Below are 21,152 nucleotides of genomic sequence, written 5' to 3' on the forward strand. Positions count from 1 at the left end.
GATTCGCTCCCGAGCCGGAACTGACACAGCGTTCCTGGGCCTAACTTGTTTTGGGGCTGCGCCACGAGAACAAAAAGCGCCTCGAGGATAGAATCCTACCCTATGCAATCCAATCCTGTTCGTAATGCTCTCTGCTAGCTTGTCCTCGCAGGTCAGGCGACATGTTTGTGCGCTCACTTGCCGGCTTTATCCCGCCTGGCGCGTGCTCTTTTTGATGTCTCGCTACTTGAACGGCTCCCTGGATGGCCAGAGCAGCGCTAGATTTAGGTAATTTCGAGTACTACTTCGTATTGATGATTGATTACTTTGTCTTGCATACTCCGGCCGAGAGACACACTTTCCTGGACTCGGCACCCTTTGTCCCGACTTGGCGTCCATCTTCTCTACTAAAGCGCGCATCTGCATGCGATCCCGATTTCTCGAGATCTGATTGATACGAGTATTAATGCTGTGCCACATCGGCACTTGAATGCCCTCTCCTCACAGATCTCCGGGGCCTTTTACACTAGCGTTTTGCCTATTCCAGCACAAAGGCATGTCTCTGGACCATTCACATGGCATGCACATCCCACGTTGTCTCTCAGTCGCCGCCCGCTTATGATGATCCGACAAGAACGTGACTGTGTGTTCGGGATGCCTGTTGCAACCGTGCCATTGCAGCTTCTCGTGCGGAGAATGCATCGTCATGTTGCTTTCCGCCCTTGGCCCTTTGCTGAAGGGGGGTAAGATCAACGGTCTGAGAGTTGCATATAAGTCTAGTGGGATCGACGTGTCCAACGGCACGTCTCCGCGAGCATGTTGTGTAGTTCTATAGGGCTGTCTATACTTATAGTCGCAATGTATTCTTCGTTATTGTTATTGCCTTTCATACCATCGCTGGTCAATTCCGCTGCGGTTCCTTCCGCTGACTTGGCCGGCTATGTTTTGACCAGTGTAAGTGGCCGATCGAGTACGCATCTCATGCCTAACCGAATCAACCTGACTCTGTATAGACAGGGACCATCAATGGCGGAAACACATTTCCCGGTGTTTCACGACCACTAGGCATGGTCAAGCTCGGTCCCGATCTTTACTCGGGCACCGATGCTTACTCTGGCTATCTCTCAAATGGCAACTTCACGGGCTTCACGATGCTCCATGAGAGCGGAACTGGCGGCGCACCGAAATACGGCGTCGTTTCTCAGATGCCCGTAGTCGGGACTGTTGTAAACCCTCTGAGCGATGCTATCAATGACACTCGTGCCGCGCCTGATTTTACCGAAATTGGCTATTATAAAGCGAGCCTTGGCTCTGGTACAGTCTTAGAAATGGCAGCTACCAACAAAGCTGGCATGTTTCAGTACACATTCCCTAGTGTGAGCAAGGATCTCAACGTGCTTGTTGACGTGTCCCATGTCTTGTCGTCCTACCGTGGCCAAGGGTTGGAGCAGCATTTTTTAGGAGGCAGCATTAATGTCCAGCAAGACACCAAGCCCGGATATTATTATTATACCGGTAATGGAACTTATAACAATGTGAGCCAAGTTTTGGTTCTCTGATGATATGAGCCGCATACTAATATAAATTCAGGGATGGAACAGAGCTGGCCCATGGACGGTTTATTTCTGTGGATATTTCGATGCGCCGGCTACCTATAAAACATTTATTGGAACAAGCCTAACAACAGCAAACTTGTCCGAGTTTTCCAATAAGACGAGCTACAGCTCCCAGACTGCGAGGCTCGGCGCCCTCTTCACCTTCCAGCAGCGTTCTGTGGTCTCCAGAGTTGGAGTCTCGTTCGTCTCTGAGGCTCAAGCTTGTGCCAATGTCAAAGCCGAGATTCCCCAGGGGACCAGTCTCGCGACTGTTCGCCAAGGAACTCGAGATGCGTGGAACTCACAAGTACTGCAAAAGGTGACGACAAGCGAGACAAATGTCACTAAGTTGAACCAGCTCTACTCAGCCCTGTATTTCATGCACCTGCTTCCGACTAACAAGACAGGAGAAAATCCTCTCTGGACCTCTGGGGAGCCCTACTATGATGACATTTTCACCTTTTGGGACACTGTAAGCTACGCGGTTCTTATTGAAAACAGCTGTAACTAACCGTGTCAACAGCATCGATGCACAACCGCTCTACTCCACATCCTTCAGCCGGCATACCATGAAGAGCTTCTTAGATCCATGGTAGACATCTATCGCCATGAAGGCTACGTGTCGGATGCTCGCTCCTCATTTTGGAACGGCGCTGTCCAAGGAGGTTCAAACAGCGACAACGTCTTTGCCGATGCGTTTGTCAAGGGTGTGCGCGGCAAAGTCGACTGGGAAGGCGCCTATGCCTCCATGGTGAAGAATGCTGAAGTCATTCCACCAAACAACAAGGATCCGCGAGACCCTACAGGCTCGACCAAGGAAGGACGAGGTGCGCTGTCAGATTGGCTGAAATATGGCTACATCACACCTTCGTTTGGACGGTCGGTTAGCAGAGCTGTTGAATAGTAAGTGACCCCGTTTATGGCATTAATGTTGCGTGCCTAACGCCCCTTGCAGTTCGGTCAATGATTTTTCGTTGGCTACCGTTGCCAACGGCCTTGGTCTTCAAAACGATTTCCAAAAGTATCTCAACAGATCGCACAATTGGCGCAACCATTGGAATACTAACATGACTGCTCTTGGATTCTCGGGCTTCCTTGGCCCAAGAAACACCAGCGGCTTCATCTCTCAAAACCCCATCTCCTGCGGTGGCTGCTACTGGGCGGATTACTACTACCAGGCTCTCCCGTGGGAATACTCTTTTAATGCTCATCACGATTTAGACACCATTGTTCAGTACTCTGGTGGAGCAGATACTTTTGTCCAGCGCCTTGAGATGACTTTCCAACCCGGCATCTACTCTGGCAACAGCGCATTCGGCAGCACAATCTTCAACCCTGGAAACGAACCCAGCTTTGCAACCCCCTATCTGTACAATTTCGTCAACAGACAAGATCTCGCTGTCCAACGAAGTCGCTTTATTGCTAAATCGTACTACAAGCCCACACCGGGCGGCCTACCCGGAAACAGTGACGCTGGAGCCATGGAGTCGTGGCTATTGTGGAACATGATCGGCTTGTACCCCATGACGGGCCAGACTACCTTCCTCATCGGATCTCCCTGGTTCACTGATCTGACTATCTCCTTGGGCGGTGGCAAGACGCTCAAGATCACCACCACTGGCGGTAGCGAAGATGTATACTACGTCCAGTCGCTCAAAGTCAATGGCAAGGCGTGGAATAAGGGCTGGGCGAGCTGGTACGACATTTTTGCAAACGGAGGCACTCTCGACTTTGTGCTCGGCAGTTCTCCTACGAACTGGACTACCGGTCCGACACCACCAAGTCCTGGGAGTGTGAGCGCGGCTGATGCGAGGAAAATATTGATTGACATGTCCAAGGGGACATAGGTCTTGATGTTGTAAATACCGAATAAAGAAGAGAAGGATAAAAACAATATAGATATAGTACATAGCTGTAGTATGTTGCGAGAGCTAATAGCTACACCCTTCAACATATGCCTCTCTTGCTTCACATGTTTGAGCAACAGATCTGTCTGGTGAGACGGGTAGATAGCAAAAAGAGAGAAAAAAAAGCAAACCGAATAGTAGTAGTTGAACGAATAGCGGCTGGTATATAATGAGTACATATCCGCATACATCAAGAAAAAAAATCTGGTATTTTCCCCCTCCCTTAATTCCGACACCCCAAGAACGCCTCGCTATGCCTGTCTGGCCCAGGGTAGACACATAGATCTGAATTTCTTCTAGCAGTTTTTTACCTTTTCCGTAGCAACAAAACAAAACCAAAGCTACTTATTTGTCGCCATCCCAAACATTGCGAAACTCGTCAGAGTCTGGAACTTGATAACTGGGCGAGTGATCGTCTACATGTTCGCGTTCGGCGGAGGCCCATGGTTCGTTCTCCTCTACAGCGGGGCTTCTGTTGCCATCGTAGCTTGATGTTCCTTTAGCGCTGCTCTGGTCTTCTTGATGAGATTTCAAATCAGCCGGACTCGGTTCTGTAGGCTGTACAGCCTTCTTCGATTTCTTCTTCTTCTTTATAACAACCACCGGCGGTGGTTGCTCTGATTCGGTCTGCTGGCCCTGCTGGTGCAATGAAGAACTAAATGAGTGGCTACGTGCTGGCGTGCTGGCATGAGACGGGGAAGAGTAGAGCCTGGTTTCCGAATTGCTTGCCCAAGAAGCATAACGCTCCCTGAGCGGCTCGCTCGCTGTAATGACTGGATACTATTCACGTAGGGTAAGCATAAGCACTTGCACAGTTCGGAGAGAGATTGTCAACTTACATTCCAATCCCCGTATTCCAACTGCCGGGCTTTGCTATACAGATGCTCCTCATCGGCATCAATTTCAGGTTCCTCAAATGTGCCGTGCGCATTCTCATTCAGTTGATCAGGACGAGTCGAGCTGGACGATCCATTGCCCAGCAATGGCGACGTCGCATTCACCTCCCCCGGTTTGGGAATCCAATATTTGCCTTTACCTCCGCGTTCGTACCGCATCCCTTCTCTCAACCGAGCAAATCTCGACCTGGAGTCTTCGTGGGCCATGATTCTGTCTCCGGAGTCGAAAAATCGGTAACCGTAGTTGTCTCCCCTAAACGTCTCCTTGGAATCTTCAATGAGGTCTTTGACCCCAAACGCATCACGGAAGGCATAGTTGAGTGGCATGCGAGCCGATTGGATGCGGTTGTCCGCAAAATCATGCCAGGAAAAGGCATACCAGTGAGCAACAGCGAAAATGGGCATTTCTACACAGATAAGAGCGTCTTGGATAGCTGCAGCAAGGTTGTCGCGAGTGTAACCCTGGACATCGTCCGGAATGGCACCAAGCCATACAAGAATCGATAGGAAGAATCCCTGCCAATAGGAAGCAAAGATGATAAGCTTGATACACAAGAACTTGGGGACCGGCCGGAACGGTACCAAGTCTCGATGCATGCAAACCCAAAACAGTCCAAGCGAGTACAGACTGACAGTAACACTGATGTTGTAGATGATACCACTCCAGAAATAGCCGGATTTAGCTCCGATGTATCCCTCCTGGTAGGTATCTGTAGCCTTCATGATGATGGCAGCGACAGCCAGGATGGGCTTGAGCCACGCATACTGAAGGATGCCCCGCTTGATGGCCAAGAAGGTATAAGGGTCTGAGATATCCACCTTGGGCAGGAAATGGTTCATGGGCCACAAATGATGGACTGGGGCCCGACCGTGGGGGATGATGATGACAGCACGCTCTCCGCCCATGTAGTTGATAAGAAGCTGGAAAAAGGTGTATATCGTAAACGCCTCATAGATGTCTCGAATTGGGTCCACAAAGGCAGCGGCCTTCAAGGAAACCATGCTTGTCCACGACGCGATCGAGTAGATGGGCACCATGAGTAGAATGCGGACGACATAGCGCTGCAGCAGCGGCTTGCGATAGTTCTTTGCTTGGAGCCATATGGAACTGCCAAGGCTGGTCAGGGAGCTGCGCCGCCAGGAGAAGAGAAGAGCACAGACGGCTTACATTATCGACAGCAGCGTTGCTATGATGGACGCGACACCTGCTACCACAGTGGTGGCAGTGGTGAACTTCTGGCCGGTGCCATGATCAGGCATGATGGCCACGACGCGACCCTCTGGAGATCGGGGGAGAGTCTGGATAAAGCGCTGGGAGGAATGCTGGGGATCAGCTCATGGCTCTGCCAGGGGCTGCGTTTGGAGGCGGGCAAGTGCTGTTGCGACACAGCACTCGGAGCGATCAAGACGGCTCCGTGTCTATGGAGGAGGAGGAAAAAGACGAGGTGTGACGAAGCTCACAAGATCAGATCGGCTGGTCATGGTGCTTGTTGGCTCCCAAACATGGCCTCGCGGCCGGAGCTTGGACCCGGAGGATGTACCCGTCTACCAGCGGTTGGCGCGGAAGTACTTTCAGATGATGTACAAAGCATGTGCTGCGTGCTTAGCTCGTGCATAAAGCTCCACTGGCCGCTAGTGGATGGTCACTGCTGAAAAGGGCAATTTAGCGGGTAGCTCCAGTGCTGCGTAGGGGGTAACCGCAGTGGACGCCAATCCCAATTCCAGCATCCAGAGAACCTGGACCTCGAAATTCATCTTTCGTCACCAACAGCCTCGAAGCGCCTTGTCGAAGCGCACCTCCTCTATACCGCATCTTCGGAGCCATGCAGAAGAGCACTGTCCTGGCATTGAGCATCAACCAACGCCTTTCGCGATAGCCCGGGACATTCGGAGAGCGGCGGCTACGGACAATGATATTGGATCTCTGGCAGGCGTGGGGAAGCTCTACGAAGGTGTCGTCGAGATGGAACATCTGGTGACCCCAGGTGTCGGATCTGGCCAGCCGCGACTGACCTTCAATTAGTGAGTTACACTGGCTGTGGGATCAACTGCTGTGAAACTAATTGATGCTTCTACCCAGCGAGTTTCTCATCTTTATAATTCTTTCCGCAATCCTCGCCATATTCTTCTTGCTCTACTTCAACCGACTGTTCGGCTCCATCGTGTCCTATGGCATCAGGACTTGGACTTGGCACCGATACCGCATATATCTCGACATCCAGGCTCTTCAGGTCTCGCTTTTAGCCGGGCGAGTTTTTTTTACCGGCTTGCGATATCACGGCTCGAACGAAACATTCTTTATCCAACATGGAGACATCACATGGCGATACTGGCTGCGCCGCGTAAGAGAGGCCGACATATTCGCGTCGAAGGCAAAAGGAAACGAAGCATCAGAAAGAGATAGGAATTCTCATTTACCATGCCGTATAAATGTGAACCTTGTCGGCCTGGAGTGGTTTGTCTACAACCGCAGCCCGGCATACGACTCGGTTCTTGCCGGCATCATCGACCCAACTTCATCTGGCGCAAGCTCAAGCACCGGGGCGTTCGATGAAAAAGGTGACACAGGTTTACGATCGCGAAATACAACCCATGAGGATTCGTCCGAACGAGCTCCCATATCCCGAGAGAAGAGCAACAATAAACCGCTGAATGGAAATGGAAGTCGACCTAGCACCGGCTCGAATAGCGGTAGTAACGAGGAAAGCGAAGATGACGAAACGGAAGGACTGCCTTTCATCCTCAAACTATTCCCTATTCAAATAGAATGCCAGAAGGCCGCGGCGGTGTTCGGAAATGACAACACAAAGGCAATTCTCATCGTCAAGGCCGATTCTCTCTTTGGAGACGTTGATGCCACAGAGACAAAGACTGTGGATCAGTACAGACAGGTGTTCAAGATAGAACTGGAGCATCCCGTGATAGAAATGCTGGACAACCTAGATTTTAAAGAAGATCAGGCGACACGTGCTAAACGGGAGCGGGAGAGCGTTCCTCAAGAACCACAACCTGTCCCAAGGAAGTCGTATTTCCGCCAGCAAAGACGCAAGGCGCTTAGTTCCCTGCGAAACTTGGTGCCGTACTGGCGGAGGTCTGTCGAGTCATTCTCAAGCGACGCTCGAGCTGGAGGGGGGGTTGTGTCCGCCCACGTCCCTGGAGTTGTCCAATGGCAAGGTCTATCACGATATCTCGACGATCAGGACATGGATGATAAAACTCGCTGGTCCCCCGTTGAGTATGCTGCTGTTTCGACCATTCTTGACAGCCCTGCATGCTTCTTGACTGTATACTGGGATGCTGTCGGCAAGGTAACCGAAGAAGCTCATCGCCAGAGGCGAATGGATCCGTCGTTAAACATCAACGGTTCGGAGCCACCAGCATGGGGAGTGCAGCTATCGGTGAAAGGGGGGACGATGAACTACGGACCGTGGGCCGACAGGCAAAGAGCTGATCTACAGCGTGTTTTTGTGCCCTCGCTGTCCAAAGATGGCAGCGCTACCGGGCCACTCCCAGTTGGTGCATGGCGAGTGCCTACGCAGTTTGATCTGCTGGTAGAATTGGAAGATACAGTCACGCTGCGCATCCCTATAAGGGAGGAGTCTAAAAACTGGCGTTGGCGTGGTAAAGAGACCATGGTCAAGCCGGATACGGCTCGCAATACGCGCAAGCATCGGGCCAGAGGCAAGAAAAATTCCAAAAGCGAAGCAGTCCAGCCTCGCCCTGCCGGCTGGCTCGAATTCAAGCTTCCCCAAAATTCCACCATCAGATATTTCATGGACATGGTTGCAAATTCGGCTGGGTTTAAAAACAAGTTGAACGTCCATTTGCCGACTTCTGAGTTGTGGAGCAGTGTCAATCATGATTTGCTCTGGCGATCTGGTGCTCTGAAAATTTCATGCGATCTTTCTAACCCTCTTTCATGGAACACACTACGTAACTGGCATTTTAACCTGACTTTCGATGGCATGGATATGTATCTCTTGCGAGATCACATCTTTCTGATTGTCGATTTGGTTGACGACTGGGCGGCAGGGCCTCCTGCTGAATACCTGGTCTTCACACCTTTTCTGTATCACCTCCACCTCAGCTTGCAAAACGTCAAGATATTTCTCAATGTCAACGATGGGAACATTATCGATAAAGCAACTGCAATGGACGAAAATTCATATCTCATTCTTTCTAGTCCGGAACTGAAAGCTGAAACTTGTATACCCCTCGATAAGTTTCGACCAAGCACAAACAGTATTCCTTTCGATGTACGAGCGGACACTCTTGACTTGGCACTTCATGCCTCTCAGTCCAGCACCCAAGCGACCTTTGTGAAATCTAAGGAACTAGGCCATATTGAGGGCCTGGGGGTGAACGGAAGTTATCACTACAACGCTACGACTTCTCCTGCGAATACGGATACTTTGGTCTTGAATGTCCACGCACAATCACCGTGCGTTTACCTCTACGGGTTCCTGGTCCGATACGTTATGGTACTTAAGGATAATTATTTCGGCGAAAACGTCCATTTTAAAACTCAGGATGAATATCAGGAGCAACTGCAGGCCAAGATACAAAATCCGGATGCCGAGATGGTAGCTGTCCGCCCCCCACCCAAAAAGTCCAATGACCTTGATGTGATTTTGGCTATCAAACTGGACGACCCTCGCCTGTTGGTTCCTACGAATATTTACTCTGCCAAACGTTATTTGCAGGGCGAACTGGCCTCTCTGTCTCTGGACCTGCGTTTTACAAACTACTATATGGATATGGACCTTGATCTAAGCCCCTTGAGCCTGTCCCTGGGCAGCTCAGATAACAATTTGGATTCTCCCAGTGTGTCGTCTTCCAACACACAGCTGTTTATTGATGGCATTCGGGTGTATGGCCACCGCACATTTGGTCTACCTCCATCGGAGCCGACATACCTTTGTAACTGGGATGTTTCTGTAGGCACTGTTGCCGGGGAATGCACACCCGATTTTGTGGCGGCATTAACCAAAGCAGGGCCAGCATTTGGCTTTACGTTTGATGATGTTGAGAATGCCCTTGTTCCCTACTCGTCTCTAATCTTCTACGACGTAACATTTGTCCGTGTTGTCGTCCAATCAATCCGCCTTTGGATACACGTTGAAGAGAGCGTTTTCTGCTTCTCCACGGATACTATCGACATCAATAGCAATGATTGGGCCCAGTCACATTATTCTAAGCGGGCAAATGTGCTCATACCGAATATTCAATTCTCGTGCATAAATGCGGAGTCTGCGGCGAGGCACAAATCACGTCCTCAGCACCCTGTTGAAACCCAAGCATATCTGAAGACAGATGTTCGACTTGCCGCTATTGGAAGGAAGTTCCATTTCTCGGAGGAGCGCAAAATCCAGCAAGACCTAATCTACCGTGAGGATCAGCGAACTGACCGAACACCATTTCTAGTTCTTCCTGGCACAGGTGGTGATTTTATCCCCGAGCCGGTCGATCCTCCTGCGCAGTGCATGCCACCACCTCCACCACCCCTCGCTGAAGCTGAATATGACAGGATCTCGGCTCCGAGTACAGCGAGCTCCCGCTCGCGGAGAGTGACTCGCCAAAAGTCATTTGTGTCTTTCGCCAGCACTTCGAGTAGCAGCAGCTTCCGTCTCAACAGTCCCCGCACGATGCGTAGGCCATCGAGATTTGGAGACAGTTTGTCGATACGATCTGCGGCGATGAGAGGCTCTCGCTCTGAAATTGACAAGGCTGAACAGTCTGTTTCTCCTGGTAGACGGTCTTCCTTCTACAGTACTGTTGGAGACTTTTCAGCACATGAAAACCCTGAGCAGTCGGCTATTGCTTTCTCGAGCCAATATTTCACACCAAATTTCCCCCTAGAGGGCGTCAGACCGAATTCTCGAGACGCGACTTTCTCACCCATTGATCGTGAAGATATGGACTTTTTTAATAGATTGAAAAAGGACTTGAACGATATTGATCCCGCTGATCTGAGTGAAAATCACGCGCAGTCAAGCACCATTATCGAGTTTCCCTCCGGAATAAGCGCCTTTGTTACACCTGAAGCTGTTCGACATGTAACTATTCTGCTGGGCGCCCTGCAACCAACCGAGCCCGAAGATGTGTTAGATTCTCTCCAATCCAGCGCCATTACGGACATTTTCAAATCTAAAAAGGAGGCGAGCATTAGCGGGGAAATGACTGATATTATGGTCAAGGTACCCAGGATCAACGTTCGGTTTCTCAACTCATCAACATTGGATTCGCCGGATCCTTCTGAGGAAGAGTTAGATCAGTATGATTTGACGATTTCCAAGGTCTCCCTTGTGACTCGAACTACAAAAGAGCAGGGTGTCGTCAACTCTAGGACCTCGCTAGATCTACGTCTAGGCTCCATCGAGATGTCTGCCTCTGAGCGCCTTTCATCCGTTCAGAAACCACAAGCGGCTGTGGTGCTGCAAATAGATGGCGTTAGAGTCTCTTTGGGAGCTAAAGAAATTACGTATTTCGATGCCGATATTGGTTCAATCGCTGGAAGAACCGCATCTGGCAAGATTGAATATCTGGCTTCTTTGATCCATCGCACGGGAATTGTTGCTACAGAGCTAGAGCGGCTGCTGACAGAAGTCAATGAGCACCATTCTACCTGCGTCAAATACTTTGTTCTACGTCTCTTGCAGGTAGGGGAGGCGACAAACGACCCTGCTTTCCTTATAAGGCCTTCGGCTGTTCTCAGATCTGCACATCAGCACCTGAGAACGACTGATTCCTGGAAGATGATAACGCGACTTCGCCAAATTTGGGACACTAAGAATGAAATAGAAAAAGCTCGCCTGATACAAGAATGTTGGGGTCAATCGCCGACACTCCCACCCGACGCAGCTCAGCGCGTAGTGAGCTCTTTCGAGAAGTGGAGAAACTGGGATTTGGGAAATGTTTCAAGTACTATCCTATTAAAGAAAATCTTTGGCGATGTTAAACTCGACGACGAAGGAGACGAAATATTATATCCTCTCCTTGGTGCCTGCAAACTTGGCAAGATCTGCCTTGTACTTGATCCAGGACCTAAAGAAAACAAAATTGGCTTTGTCGATCTCACTGCAAGAGTCGAGAGAAAACTGGGCGACCCTGCCACCACCGTTTTAGGGACTACTCCTGTAACTGTGTTGAACATATGCTGCGGCAATGCCTCGGTCAACTTGAACTGGGAGCTTTGTGTTCTTGCCGACGATATCTTGAGATTATACAACAGAAACCAGAGCCATGGTCCACCACCGGCACCCCGTGTTCAGAAGATAGCTTCGAAGGCCGCAAAACTATCGAAAAAGTCATCACCCGCTTTTCATATTGCTCTTGAGCTAATTAAAGGATCCATTGAGCTTGAGACAGTCAATTTGAGTGCAAGGACTTTAGGTGATGGACTGAAGGCATCTTTACTCACGTTTGATACGACTGATGGCGCAACTCTCACGAGTCTGATGATCAACTGCGATGCTGTCACTTCCATGCTGCATAATCATTCACACCCTCTAGGCACGTCTCAATTCCGAAAGCCGAGCCTATGTGTGTCCCATGAACTGCGGGTGGCCGATGAAGCGGCAGCGCACAAAGTCAAGGCGACGGCCAGTAGCCAGAGCTTCACTCTTTCTGTGAAGCAGGATCCTATCGGTCTCATGGAAGTTCTCGATCTCCTATTCAGAGATGAAATCGCTCAACTCTACCGCTTGAAGACACAACTTCCAGACTCGCCAACACCGCAATCTCCAGTTGAGAAGGCCAATCGCCCGCCCAGCTTCAAGGTTAATATTGCCACGTTCTTGGATGCTTATGAAATTAGACTACCTTTGGTCCCGACTCTAACGTATCAAATATCTGGTGTCGTGGCGCGGGCAGCGTGCGCCGCTAACTCTTCCAAAGAAATCATCTTTGACTTTGATGTCAAGGAGAATTCTCATGAGATGCAGATCAATGTCAAGAACGAGTCTCGCACTATATCTCTGCTACAAATACCGCCTACCAATGGACGCGTCACATTGAGCCAAGGACAAAAGGCGGAAAGCATATTAAATGTGCTCTGCTCTGTGGAAGTAATGCGCCTCGATGCGTCGGCAATATATAACCTCCTCACAGCGCTGAACCGACCACAAATCTCCACCGCCATTGAGGAGGTTCAGCAGCAAGCCAAGGCCATACAGGAACATATAGAAGACATCTTTGGAACTAGCGAGACACCCGAAGTCCAAAAGCCGAGCTCTAATCTCGTGTACGCCGTCCACCTTGCCTTTGCAGGACTACAAGTTGCTGCCAGGACGTCACTGAAGTCTGATACCGAGGCGATTGCCCATGTGCTCTTTTCTATGGATAAAGCGTATTTGCGGGCGTCCAATCGTCATGAAGTACACGGTCCTATCCTCAAGTATCCAGAGGTCCATTTGAACCTCAGACACGTTGGATTTGATATTGAAAAGGGAATAGAAGGTAATATGCGATCATGCGGCAATTTTGGTGCCAGTTTCACAGTATCCGTCAGCTCGAGTCCTGGAGATGATGGCAAGGATGAGTGGTCATTCAACTTTAGAAGCGATGACTTTGACGTTAATATGTCACCGGAGACAACCTCTACGGCTGTTGATGTGCTGGGCTACCTCGGAACAAAGATAAAGGACCTAGACACATCGCGAGAACTTGACTACCTAAGGAAACTTAGACAATCGAAGCCGCGGATATCCATCAATGACGACGTGGTACTACCAGAGCATACTGATATTCTTGATTCTATCTTGGGATCAGTTGTTTATCGTTTCGAACTGCGTAACATCCGTGCTTCCTGGAATGTTGCGGACGACAGTGGCCATCAGGAAAGCGATGAGGAGGACCTGGTGCTGTCAATCCGACTCATAGAATTCGGTACGAGAACCAAGAGGTCCGCGCGACTGGCTATAGAAGACTTTCAGCTGCAGACCGTACCACCTGGTCAAGACCGGAATATGAGATCTTTGCACTCGGCGCTTCTTCCGCAAGTCATTTTCAACATTGCCTATTTTTCCACACCAGACGCCCGTCGTCTGGCATTCCAAGCTGTGGGCGAGCCGCTGGATTTGAGATTGACGTCGGCCTTCATCGTGCCTGCGGCAAACTTGGTTGAATCAATATCATTATCAGCAAAGAATGTGCAGCAAGCATCACTACAGTGGAGTACCGAGGCGACGCAGAACAATAGCAACACCACCGCCAGCAAGAAAGCTGAGAGTGCACCGACGACTGAGAATTCACGAAGCATCTTTGGAAACAAACGACTTGAGAGCTTGCTCGTCGACGCCGATTTTGCAGGCGCGGTGGTCTATGTATCAAGTGCGAAGAGCTCTGCTCGACCACTACGAAGCGATCGCCCATCCTTGGCAGGGAAATACGGCCAGTTCACTGCAGATGACTCTGGAACCAGCGCAGTCCTACGCAGTCCTGGGCTTGCATGGAAGGCAGAATATCGAGACAATGGCAAGGATGACCCTGCACTGTCTGGTGAAGTCAAGATTGATGCTTCGAGCAATATTCTGTACCCAGCGGTCGTTCCACTCATTATGGACATCGTGTCCAGCGTGAAGGAAGTAGTGAGAAACGATAGCGACAATGAGCCAGCCCCGAAGCCCGAGCCGCCGAAATTGAAGCCGGAGAAGTCTGGAGATGAGGATAACATCCTCACTGCAGACCCTAGTGCGGTATTGGGTCGCGTCAAGCTGAATCTGGGCCTACGGATTTGCAGACAGGAGTTCTCCCTCAGTTGTCAGCCTATAGCTCGTGTTGCCGCTACGACAAGCTTCGAAAATGTCTACTTTACGCTCAACACGGTCTCTTCACAAGAGCACGGTAATTTCTTTGCTATATCCGGTGTTCTCTATAAGCCACAAGCTTCAGTGCAGCATGTATACTCGAGAGAATCGACTGCAAGTTTCGAAGTCGACACAGTCACTCTTTCATTCATGAATAGCAAGCACGTAAGCGGCACAAGTGGTGTTTCGGCCATCCTCAGTGTGAGTCCTATGAAGGTCTCTGTCAACGCCAAGCAAGTGCAAGACTTTTTGCTCTTCCGCGAAATCTGGTATCCCAAAGACCTGAGAAGAGCAGACTCCACACCGCCAGTGCCTAAGCTAGCTACGGAGACATCTCAGGGACACTTGGTTCAAAGATACCAGCAGGTGGCTGCCACAGCTGCCTTCCCGTGGACGGCGACGATATCCATCGCGGCCCTCGACGTCAGCGTTGACATGGGGCAGGCGATAGGCAAATCAGTTTTTGAGATCAACAAGTTCTGGGTGTCATCCAAGAAAACGTCAGACTGGGAGCAGAATCTCTGCCTCGGCTTTGACAAGATTGGTATCGACTGTACCGGTCGTCTGAGTGGTTTCATTGCCTTGCAGCACTTCCGACTACGCTCCTCGATTCATTGGCCAAAGCGGGAAGAGGCCCTGAATGAAACACCCCTTGTGCAAGCTTCAATCGCATTCAACGAGCTACGTGTCAAGGCCGCATTTGATTACCAGGCATTTTTAATTGCAGACATTACCTCGTTGGAGTTTATGATGTACAATGTGAGAGAGAGTAGTGACGGGCGAGGAGACCGCCTCGTGGCAATCTTTGATGGCGATGCCGTGCAAGTATTTGGCACGGCGACATCAGCCGCTCAAGCGGTCGCACTCTATCAAGCTATACAGAAGCTAATGCAGGAGAGGAGAGAGAACTTTGAGTTGTCGCTCAAGGAGATTGAAAAGTTTATGAGACGCAAATCCACGGCGGCACGTCCATCGGTCTCAGGGCCGACGAGGGTTCCCAAGCTACCAGAGGACGACACCATGGCCAAGTCCCCGATTTCGCTCGACACAGACGTTGTCGTGGCGCTACGGGCACTCAACCTGGGCGTGTTCCCCAACACGTTTTACGATCATCAGGTGTTCAAGATGGAGGCGCTCAACGCCTATGCGCGGTTTGCTGCCAGTATTGAGCAACGACGAATACACAGCATCCTGAGGATGACTCTGGGACAGCTTCGGATTGGATTAGCAGGGGTTAGGAACATCGAAGCACCCAAGGCGCTGAGTGAATTGTCTGTCGAAGATGTGGTGCAGCGGTCTACGGGATCGCGGGGTGGTACAATCCTCAAGGTACCGAGAGTTGAAGCGGCGATGCAGACATGGCAAGCGCCGAATAGCAACCATATCGACTACTTGTTTAAGAGCGCCTTTGAAGGCAAAGTTGAAGTTGGTTGGAACTATTCCCGCATCAGCTACATTCGAGGCATGTGGGCGAAGCACACCAAGTCGCTCGAAGAGATATGGGGTCGGCAGCTGCCCCTGACGGCAGTCAAGATCACAGGTGTGCTGGAAGCTGAAGAAGGACAACGTGAAGGTGGCGAGCAGCAAAAGATTACGGCCGAGGTGAATGTACCACAGTCCAAGTATGAGTATCTCGCTCTGGAGCCTCCCATCATCGAAACGCCTCAACTGAGAGACATGGGAGAGGCCACGCCACCGCTGGAATGGATCGGACTGCACAGAGATAGGTTGCCAAACTTGACTCATCAGATTGTCATCGTGTCGCTGTTGGAGCTGGCGGGAGAGGTGGAAGATGCATATTCGCGAATTTTGGGTTCGTCCTAGAGGCGTCGGCGTGAGTCATCTGGCTGAATAGGTTGAAGCGAAGGAGTACGGCGCTGTTGTTTTTATCTCGATTAATCCTTTCTTTTTTAATTTTTCTGATGGCTGAGTGTGGGCGGCGAGTGACTGATGATGTAGAGTAAGGCGAAAAGAACCTTGGATATACAGTAGTTGTAGTGTAATTGAAGTACGGTTCAGCGAGTTCGAGATGCTTGCAGCCTGTAGGACTGGAGCTTGGGGAAGCTTCAAGCCGAGATGGAGCTACAGCAGTGCGAAATAGCGGCACCATTCCGGATTGGGCGATATGAGCAAAGCGGCCAATGGGAGAGTCACGGCTGACAGCATGAGCATGCAGGGCTCCACCTGCCCCTCCTCGAGCCCCTCCATTTGCTGCGGATTAATTGTTGCAGCAGCAAGTTTGACGAAGAATTTTTTTTTTTTTTGCTGGATAGAGGAGATGATGACAAACGCTGGTGGCGAGTTGGAGATGCAGAGGGCGATACGAGGTTGATGCAGTAGAGATACAAAAGCTTGAGGGGCAATATATAGGTAGGTAGGAGAGAGCAACTGACGATGCCCAAGTACAGGTACGGCAGTTCAGCGCTGATTAATACAGCATCTAATAGGCTTGTAGCTCAGGTATTTTTTTTTTTTGCTACCACCTGCTGAGAGGACGGCAATATGGGTAATTGTCACGACAATAGCGGCCATTGACAGCGGCGGCAGTGCACAATGCATGTACCAGCACTCGGGCAAGGTGCTCGTATCCCTGGGTAGCAAGTAGGTACTCTTGATAAGCCGCTGGGCCTCTCAGCTTCCGCTTCCAGCCAGGCCATCGAACGACGGGCTTTAGGTCGTATCACCGTGAGGGCTTCTGCCCTCCACTCTGAGCTTTGAATTTTTCCAATTTTTGCAAATAACGGGCTGCTTTTCCTGCTTGACAAACAGCTCTTAGAAGCCTAGCGGCGCCCCTCGCAGCTGTGGCCCTAGCCCTGATGGAGCAGTTCTGGCGTGGGCAATGACGCTGAGCTTGTTTCGGCGCTGGATTCATCGATGCCGCTTGTTGCTGTGCCCACTTCAGATACTCCAATCGTGCCATAGCATGTACCACCTCGTGCCTCGTCTCCCCACCAGACGCAAGAGAAAAATTCAACCGCAGCCGATAGCTTTGCACTTGGGGGGGACCAATTTTTTTTTCATACTTATCTTTTTATTATTATTATTATTTTCTTGCTGCGCACTGATCCTCTTTTTTTTTTCCCTTTTTTTTCTCGCCGGGTGGATTCACAGCTGTCCAGTAAAATGCCCGCCAAGGTGGCCCAGCCCAAGCTGCCCGTGCTAGTCATGCCTCACCTAAACCTTGTGAGTCGCAAGCGCCCATCTGCTCTCGCACCAATATTTTTTTCCCTCCCCTTCTTAAATCCCAACCCACCCTCTTCCTCTCTTCCCCATCAAACCCGACACTTCTTGCAGAGCAGCAGTGATCGATTCGCTGTTCCTCTACATAACTCGTGTCTCCCTTGCTATTCGCTCCCTCTAGGCACAAGCTTGTGCTTACGCAGCAGTAGCAGCATTTAGTTCGCTTGAGCATAAAGCGCGGGGTCAAATTCTTCAACCCCGCTTTGCTCTTTTCTTCCTTTTTTCCTCCTACACCACCAAAAACACATTCAAGTTTTTTAGCAGGCTCCGAGCCTCAATACCGCCAAGATGGTGAAGTAAGTTGATTCTGTTGCATCTGTACTTGTTCACTCTGAGCTTCATCATCGTCCTCTTGCCTCTTGCTTCTCGTCATGGCCTCTGTTGGTGTTGTGAAGCCATCCCCTCTTGTCCTGTCTGGAGGGGCTCGCACCTATGCCGCTGCCGCCGAAATTTTTTTTCCAACCCAACCCACACACATACTGCCACTTCTCTCGTCGCCATGCGAGCTTCCCTTGCTCGGAGTTAAGCTCCTTGTTAGATCCATGTTGCTGACCGCGGCGTTCCCCATGATAGCTTCACAGTCGACGAGATCCGGGCGTTGATGGACAAGCCCACCAATGTCCGAAACATGTCCGTCATTGCCCACGTCGATCACGGCAAGTCCACCCTGACCGACTCTCTGTTGGCCAAGGCCGGTATCATTTCCACCGCCAAGGCTGGTGAAGCCCGAGCAACAGATACTCGTGCCGACGAGCAGGAGCGTGGTATTACCATCAAGTCCACTGCCATCTCCCTGTACGGTCAGCTCGAGGATGAGGAGGACATCAAGGACATTGTTGGCCAGAAGACCGACGGCCGTGATTTCTTGATCAACCTGATCGACTCCCCCGGTCACGTTGATTTCTCTTCCGAAGTCACTGCTGCTCTCCGTGTCACTGACGGTGCCCTTGTCGTCGTCGACACCGTCGAGGGTGTCTGCGTCCAGACCGAGACTGTGCTCCGACAGGCTCTTGGTGAGCGCATCAAGCCCGTTGTCATCATCAACAAGGTCGACCGTGCTCTTCTCGAGCTTCAGATCTCCAAGGAGGACCTGTACCAGTCCTTCTCTCGTACCATCGAGTCCGTCAACGTCATCATCTCCACCTACCTCGACAAGTCTCTGGGTGACCTCCAGGTCTACCCCTACAAGGGAACCATCGCTTTCGGTTCCGGTCTGCACGGCTGGGCTTTCACCGTCCGCCAGTTCGCCGTCCGTTACGCCAAGAAGTTCGGTGTTGACAAGAACAAGATGATGGAGCGTCTCTGGGGTGACAACTACTTCAACCCCCACACCAAGAAGTGGACCAAGTCTGGCACCTACGAGGGTAAGCAGCTTGAGCGTGCCTTCAACCAGTTCATTCTGGACCCCATCTTCAAGATCTTCTCTGCCGTCATGAACTTCAAGAAGGAGGAGATCAACACCCTGCTCGAGAAGCTCCAGCTCACCCTGACCCCCGAGGACAGACAGAAGGAGGGCAAGCAGCTGCTCAAGGCCGTCATGCGCACTTTCCTGCCCGCTGCTGACTCCCTGCTGGAGATGATGATTCTCCACCTTCCTTCTCCCGTCACTGCCCAGCGCTACCGTGTCGAGACCCTGTACGAGGGTCCCATGGACGACGAGGCTGCCATTGGTATCCGTGACTGTGACCCCAAGGGTCCTCTCATGCTGTACGTCTCCAAGATGGTTCCCACCTCCGATAAGGGCCGATTCTACGCCTTCGGTCGTGTCTTCTCCGGTGTTGTCCGCTCCGGTCTCAAGGTCCGCATCCAGGGCCCCAACTACCTGCCCGGCAAGAAGGATGATCTCTTCATCAAGGCTATCCAGCGTACCGTTCTCATGATGGGCGGCAAGGTCGAGCCCATTGACGACATGCCTGCCGGTAACATTGTCGGTCTGGTCGGTATCGATCAGTTCCTGCTCAAGTCTGGTACCCTGACCACCAGCGAGACTGCCCACAACCTCAAGGTCATGAAGTTCTCCGTCTCCCCCGTCGTCCGACGCTCCGTCCAGGTCAAGAACGCCCAGGATCTGCCCAAGCTGGTCGAAGGTCTCAAGCGTCTGTCCAAGTCCGACCCTTGCGTCCTCATCTCCACCTCCGAGTCCGGTGAGCACGTCGTTGCCGGTGCCGGTGAGCTGCATCTCGAGATTTGCTTGAACGATCTTGAGAACGACCACGCTGGTGTTCCCCTGATCATCTCCGACCCTGTCGTCCAGTACCGTGAGACCGTCCAGGCCAAGTCCAGCATCACTGCTCTGTCCAAGTCCCCCAACAAGCACAACCGTCTGTACATGGTTGCTGAGCCCATGGACGAGGAGCTTGCCGGTGCCATTGAGGCTGGCAAGATCGCCCCCCGTGACGATTTCAAGGCTCGTGCCCGTGTCCTGGCTGACGACTTCGGCTGGGATGTCACCGATGCCCGAAAGATCTGGACCTTCGGTCCCGATGGCACTGGTGCCAACTTGCTGGTTGACCAGACCAAGGCCGTCCAGTACCTCAACGAAATCAAGGACTCCGTCGTCTCTGGTTTCCAGTGGGCTTCTCGTGAGGGTCCCATTGCTGAGGAGCCTATGCGTGCTATCCGCTTCAACATCCTTGATGTTACCCTGCACGCTGATGCTATCCACCGTGGTGGTGGTCAGATCATTCCCACTGCTCGTCGTGTCCTGTATGCCTCTGCTCTGCTGGCTGAGCCTGCTCTGCAGGAGCCCATCTTCTTGGTCGAGATTCAGGTCCCTGAGTCTGCCATGGGTGGTGTCTACGGTGTCCTGACCCGCAGACGTGGTCACGTCTTCAACGAGGAGCAGCGTCCCGGAACTCCTCTCTTCAACATCAAGGCCTACCTGCCCGTCTTGGAGTCCTTCGGTTTCAACGCTGATCTGCGTCAAGCCACCTCCGGCCAGGCCTTCCCCCAGTCCGTCTTCGACCACTACCAGGTCCTGCCCGGTGGCTCTCCCCTCGATGCCACCTCCAAGGTCGGTACCATCGTCACTGAGATGCGTAAGCGCAAGGGTATCAAGGTTGAGGTTCCCGGTGTTGAGAACGTAAGTCATGATCCATTCTTGTCTCTCCTAAGATGTGATGCTAATATATCTTGCAGTACTATGACAAGCTGTAAACGGCTCCCTTATTTGCCGATAGAAATACCATTCGTGTCGAAATGGGCACAATATGTCAGCCAGCTGCTAGCGAAAATTAAGGGCCACTACTCCTATCCCAGAGGGCTCGCCGCCCTGCTGATCTGAAGGTAGATGGACGGTTACGGTTGAGTGACGAAAGAAAAAAAAAAATACCACCCCGTTGAAAAAAAAAGGGAATACTCGTGGATGCTGGTTGAGGTCATAATTAAGGGACGCCTCACTTGGCGGCTTTCATGCATGTAGTTATGCCGATGGAGTCGAATGAATGAAATTTATGAGAACTTAAAAAAAAAACCCCGTTCCACGTATCCATGATAATGTGATTAATGCGTAGACTTGGACATCTATTGTTCATCTTACACTTGTCGTATCTCTTTTCTTGAAGAGTTAACCCGTCATACATGGTTGGTTAGCTTGTCTGACAGGAGAGCTTGGCGAGTTGGTGAGCTCTAACAACATTGTGCTGCAAATTTCTCTGGCCCTAGATGTACCACAAGTGCAGGAGTAGATAAATCAAGGCACAATCTGGCATCAGTCAACTCTTTGCCTAG

At 51.2% G+C, this 21,152-nt stretch overlaps 4 protein-coding genes across 4 annotated transcripts; 3 read left to right on the forward strand and 1 right to left on the reverse strand.

Annotated features, from left to right (window-relative positions):
* Window positions 1-837: 837 nt before the first annotated feature.
* On the forward strand, window positions 838-3,554 carry TRIVIDRAFT_192950 (glycoside hydrolase family 92 protein; the record flags this gene model as incomplete). Its single annotated transcript, XM_014099101.1, has 6 exons — window positions 838-933; window positions 993-1,514; window positions 1,570-2,046; window positions 2,098-2,477; window positions 2,530-3,367; window positions 3,513-3,554. The coding sequence occupies 6 exons, from the start codon at window positions 838-840 to the stop codon at window positions 3,552-3,554; spliced, it is 2,355 nt and encodes a 784-aa protein (XP_013954576.1).
* Window positions 3,555-4,213: 659 nt separating this feature from the next.
* Window positions 4,214-5,625, reverse strand: TRIVIDRAFT_13017 (uncharacterized protein; the record flags this gene model as incomplete). The annotated part of the gene is made up of 3 exons (XM_014098949.1): window positions 4,214-4,261; window positions 4,321-5,485; window positions 5,546-5,625. Coding segments are annotated over 3 exons (1,293 nt in total), but the record flags the coding sequence as incomplete, so codon positions are not given.
* Window positions 5,626-6,443: 818 nt separating this feature from the next.
* On the forward strand, window positions 6,444-16,007 carry TRIVIDRAFT_192952 (uncharacterized protein; the record flags this gene model as incomplete). The annotated part of the gene is made up of 2 exons (XM_014099102.1): window positions 6,444-10,054; window positions 10,148-16,007. 2 exons carry the CDS (start codon window positions 6,444-6,446, stop codon window positions 16,005-16,007), a joined length of 9,471 nt encoding a protein of 3,156 aa, XP_013954577.1.
* Window positions 16,008-17,465: 1,458 nt separating this feature from the next.
* Window positions 17,466-20,885, forward strand: TRIVIDRAFT_209722 (uncharacterized protein; the record flags this gene model as incomplete). The annotated part of the gene is made up of 3 exons (XM_014099103.1): window positions 17,466-17,719; window positions 17,997-20,505; window positions 20,562-20,885. The coding sequence occupies 3 exons, from the start codon at window positions 17,712-17,714 to the stop codon at window positions 20,577-20,579; spliced, it is 2,535 nt and encodes an 844-aa protein (XP_013954578.1).
* Between the last annotated feature and the right edge of the window lie 267 nt (window positions 20,886-21,152).

The sequence above is a fragment of the Trichoderma virens genome, assembly GCF_000170995.1.
Source record: "Trichoderma virens Gv29-8 chromosome Unknown TRIVIscaffold_80, whole genome shotgun sequence".
Lineage (NCBI taxonomy): Eukaryota > Fungi > Ascomycota > Sordariomycetes > Hypocreales > Hypocreaceae > Trichoderma > Trichoderma virens.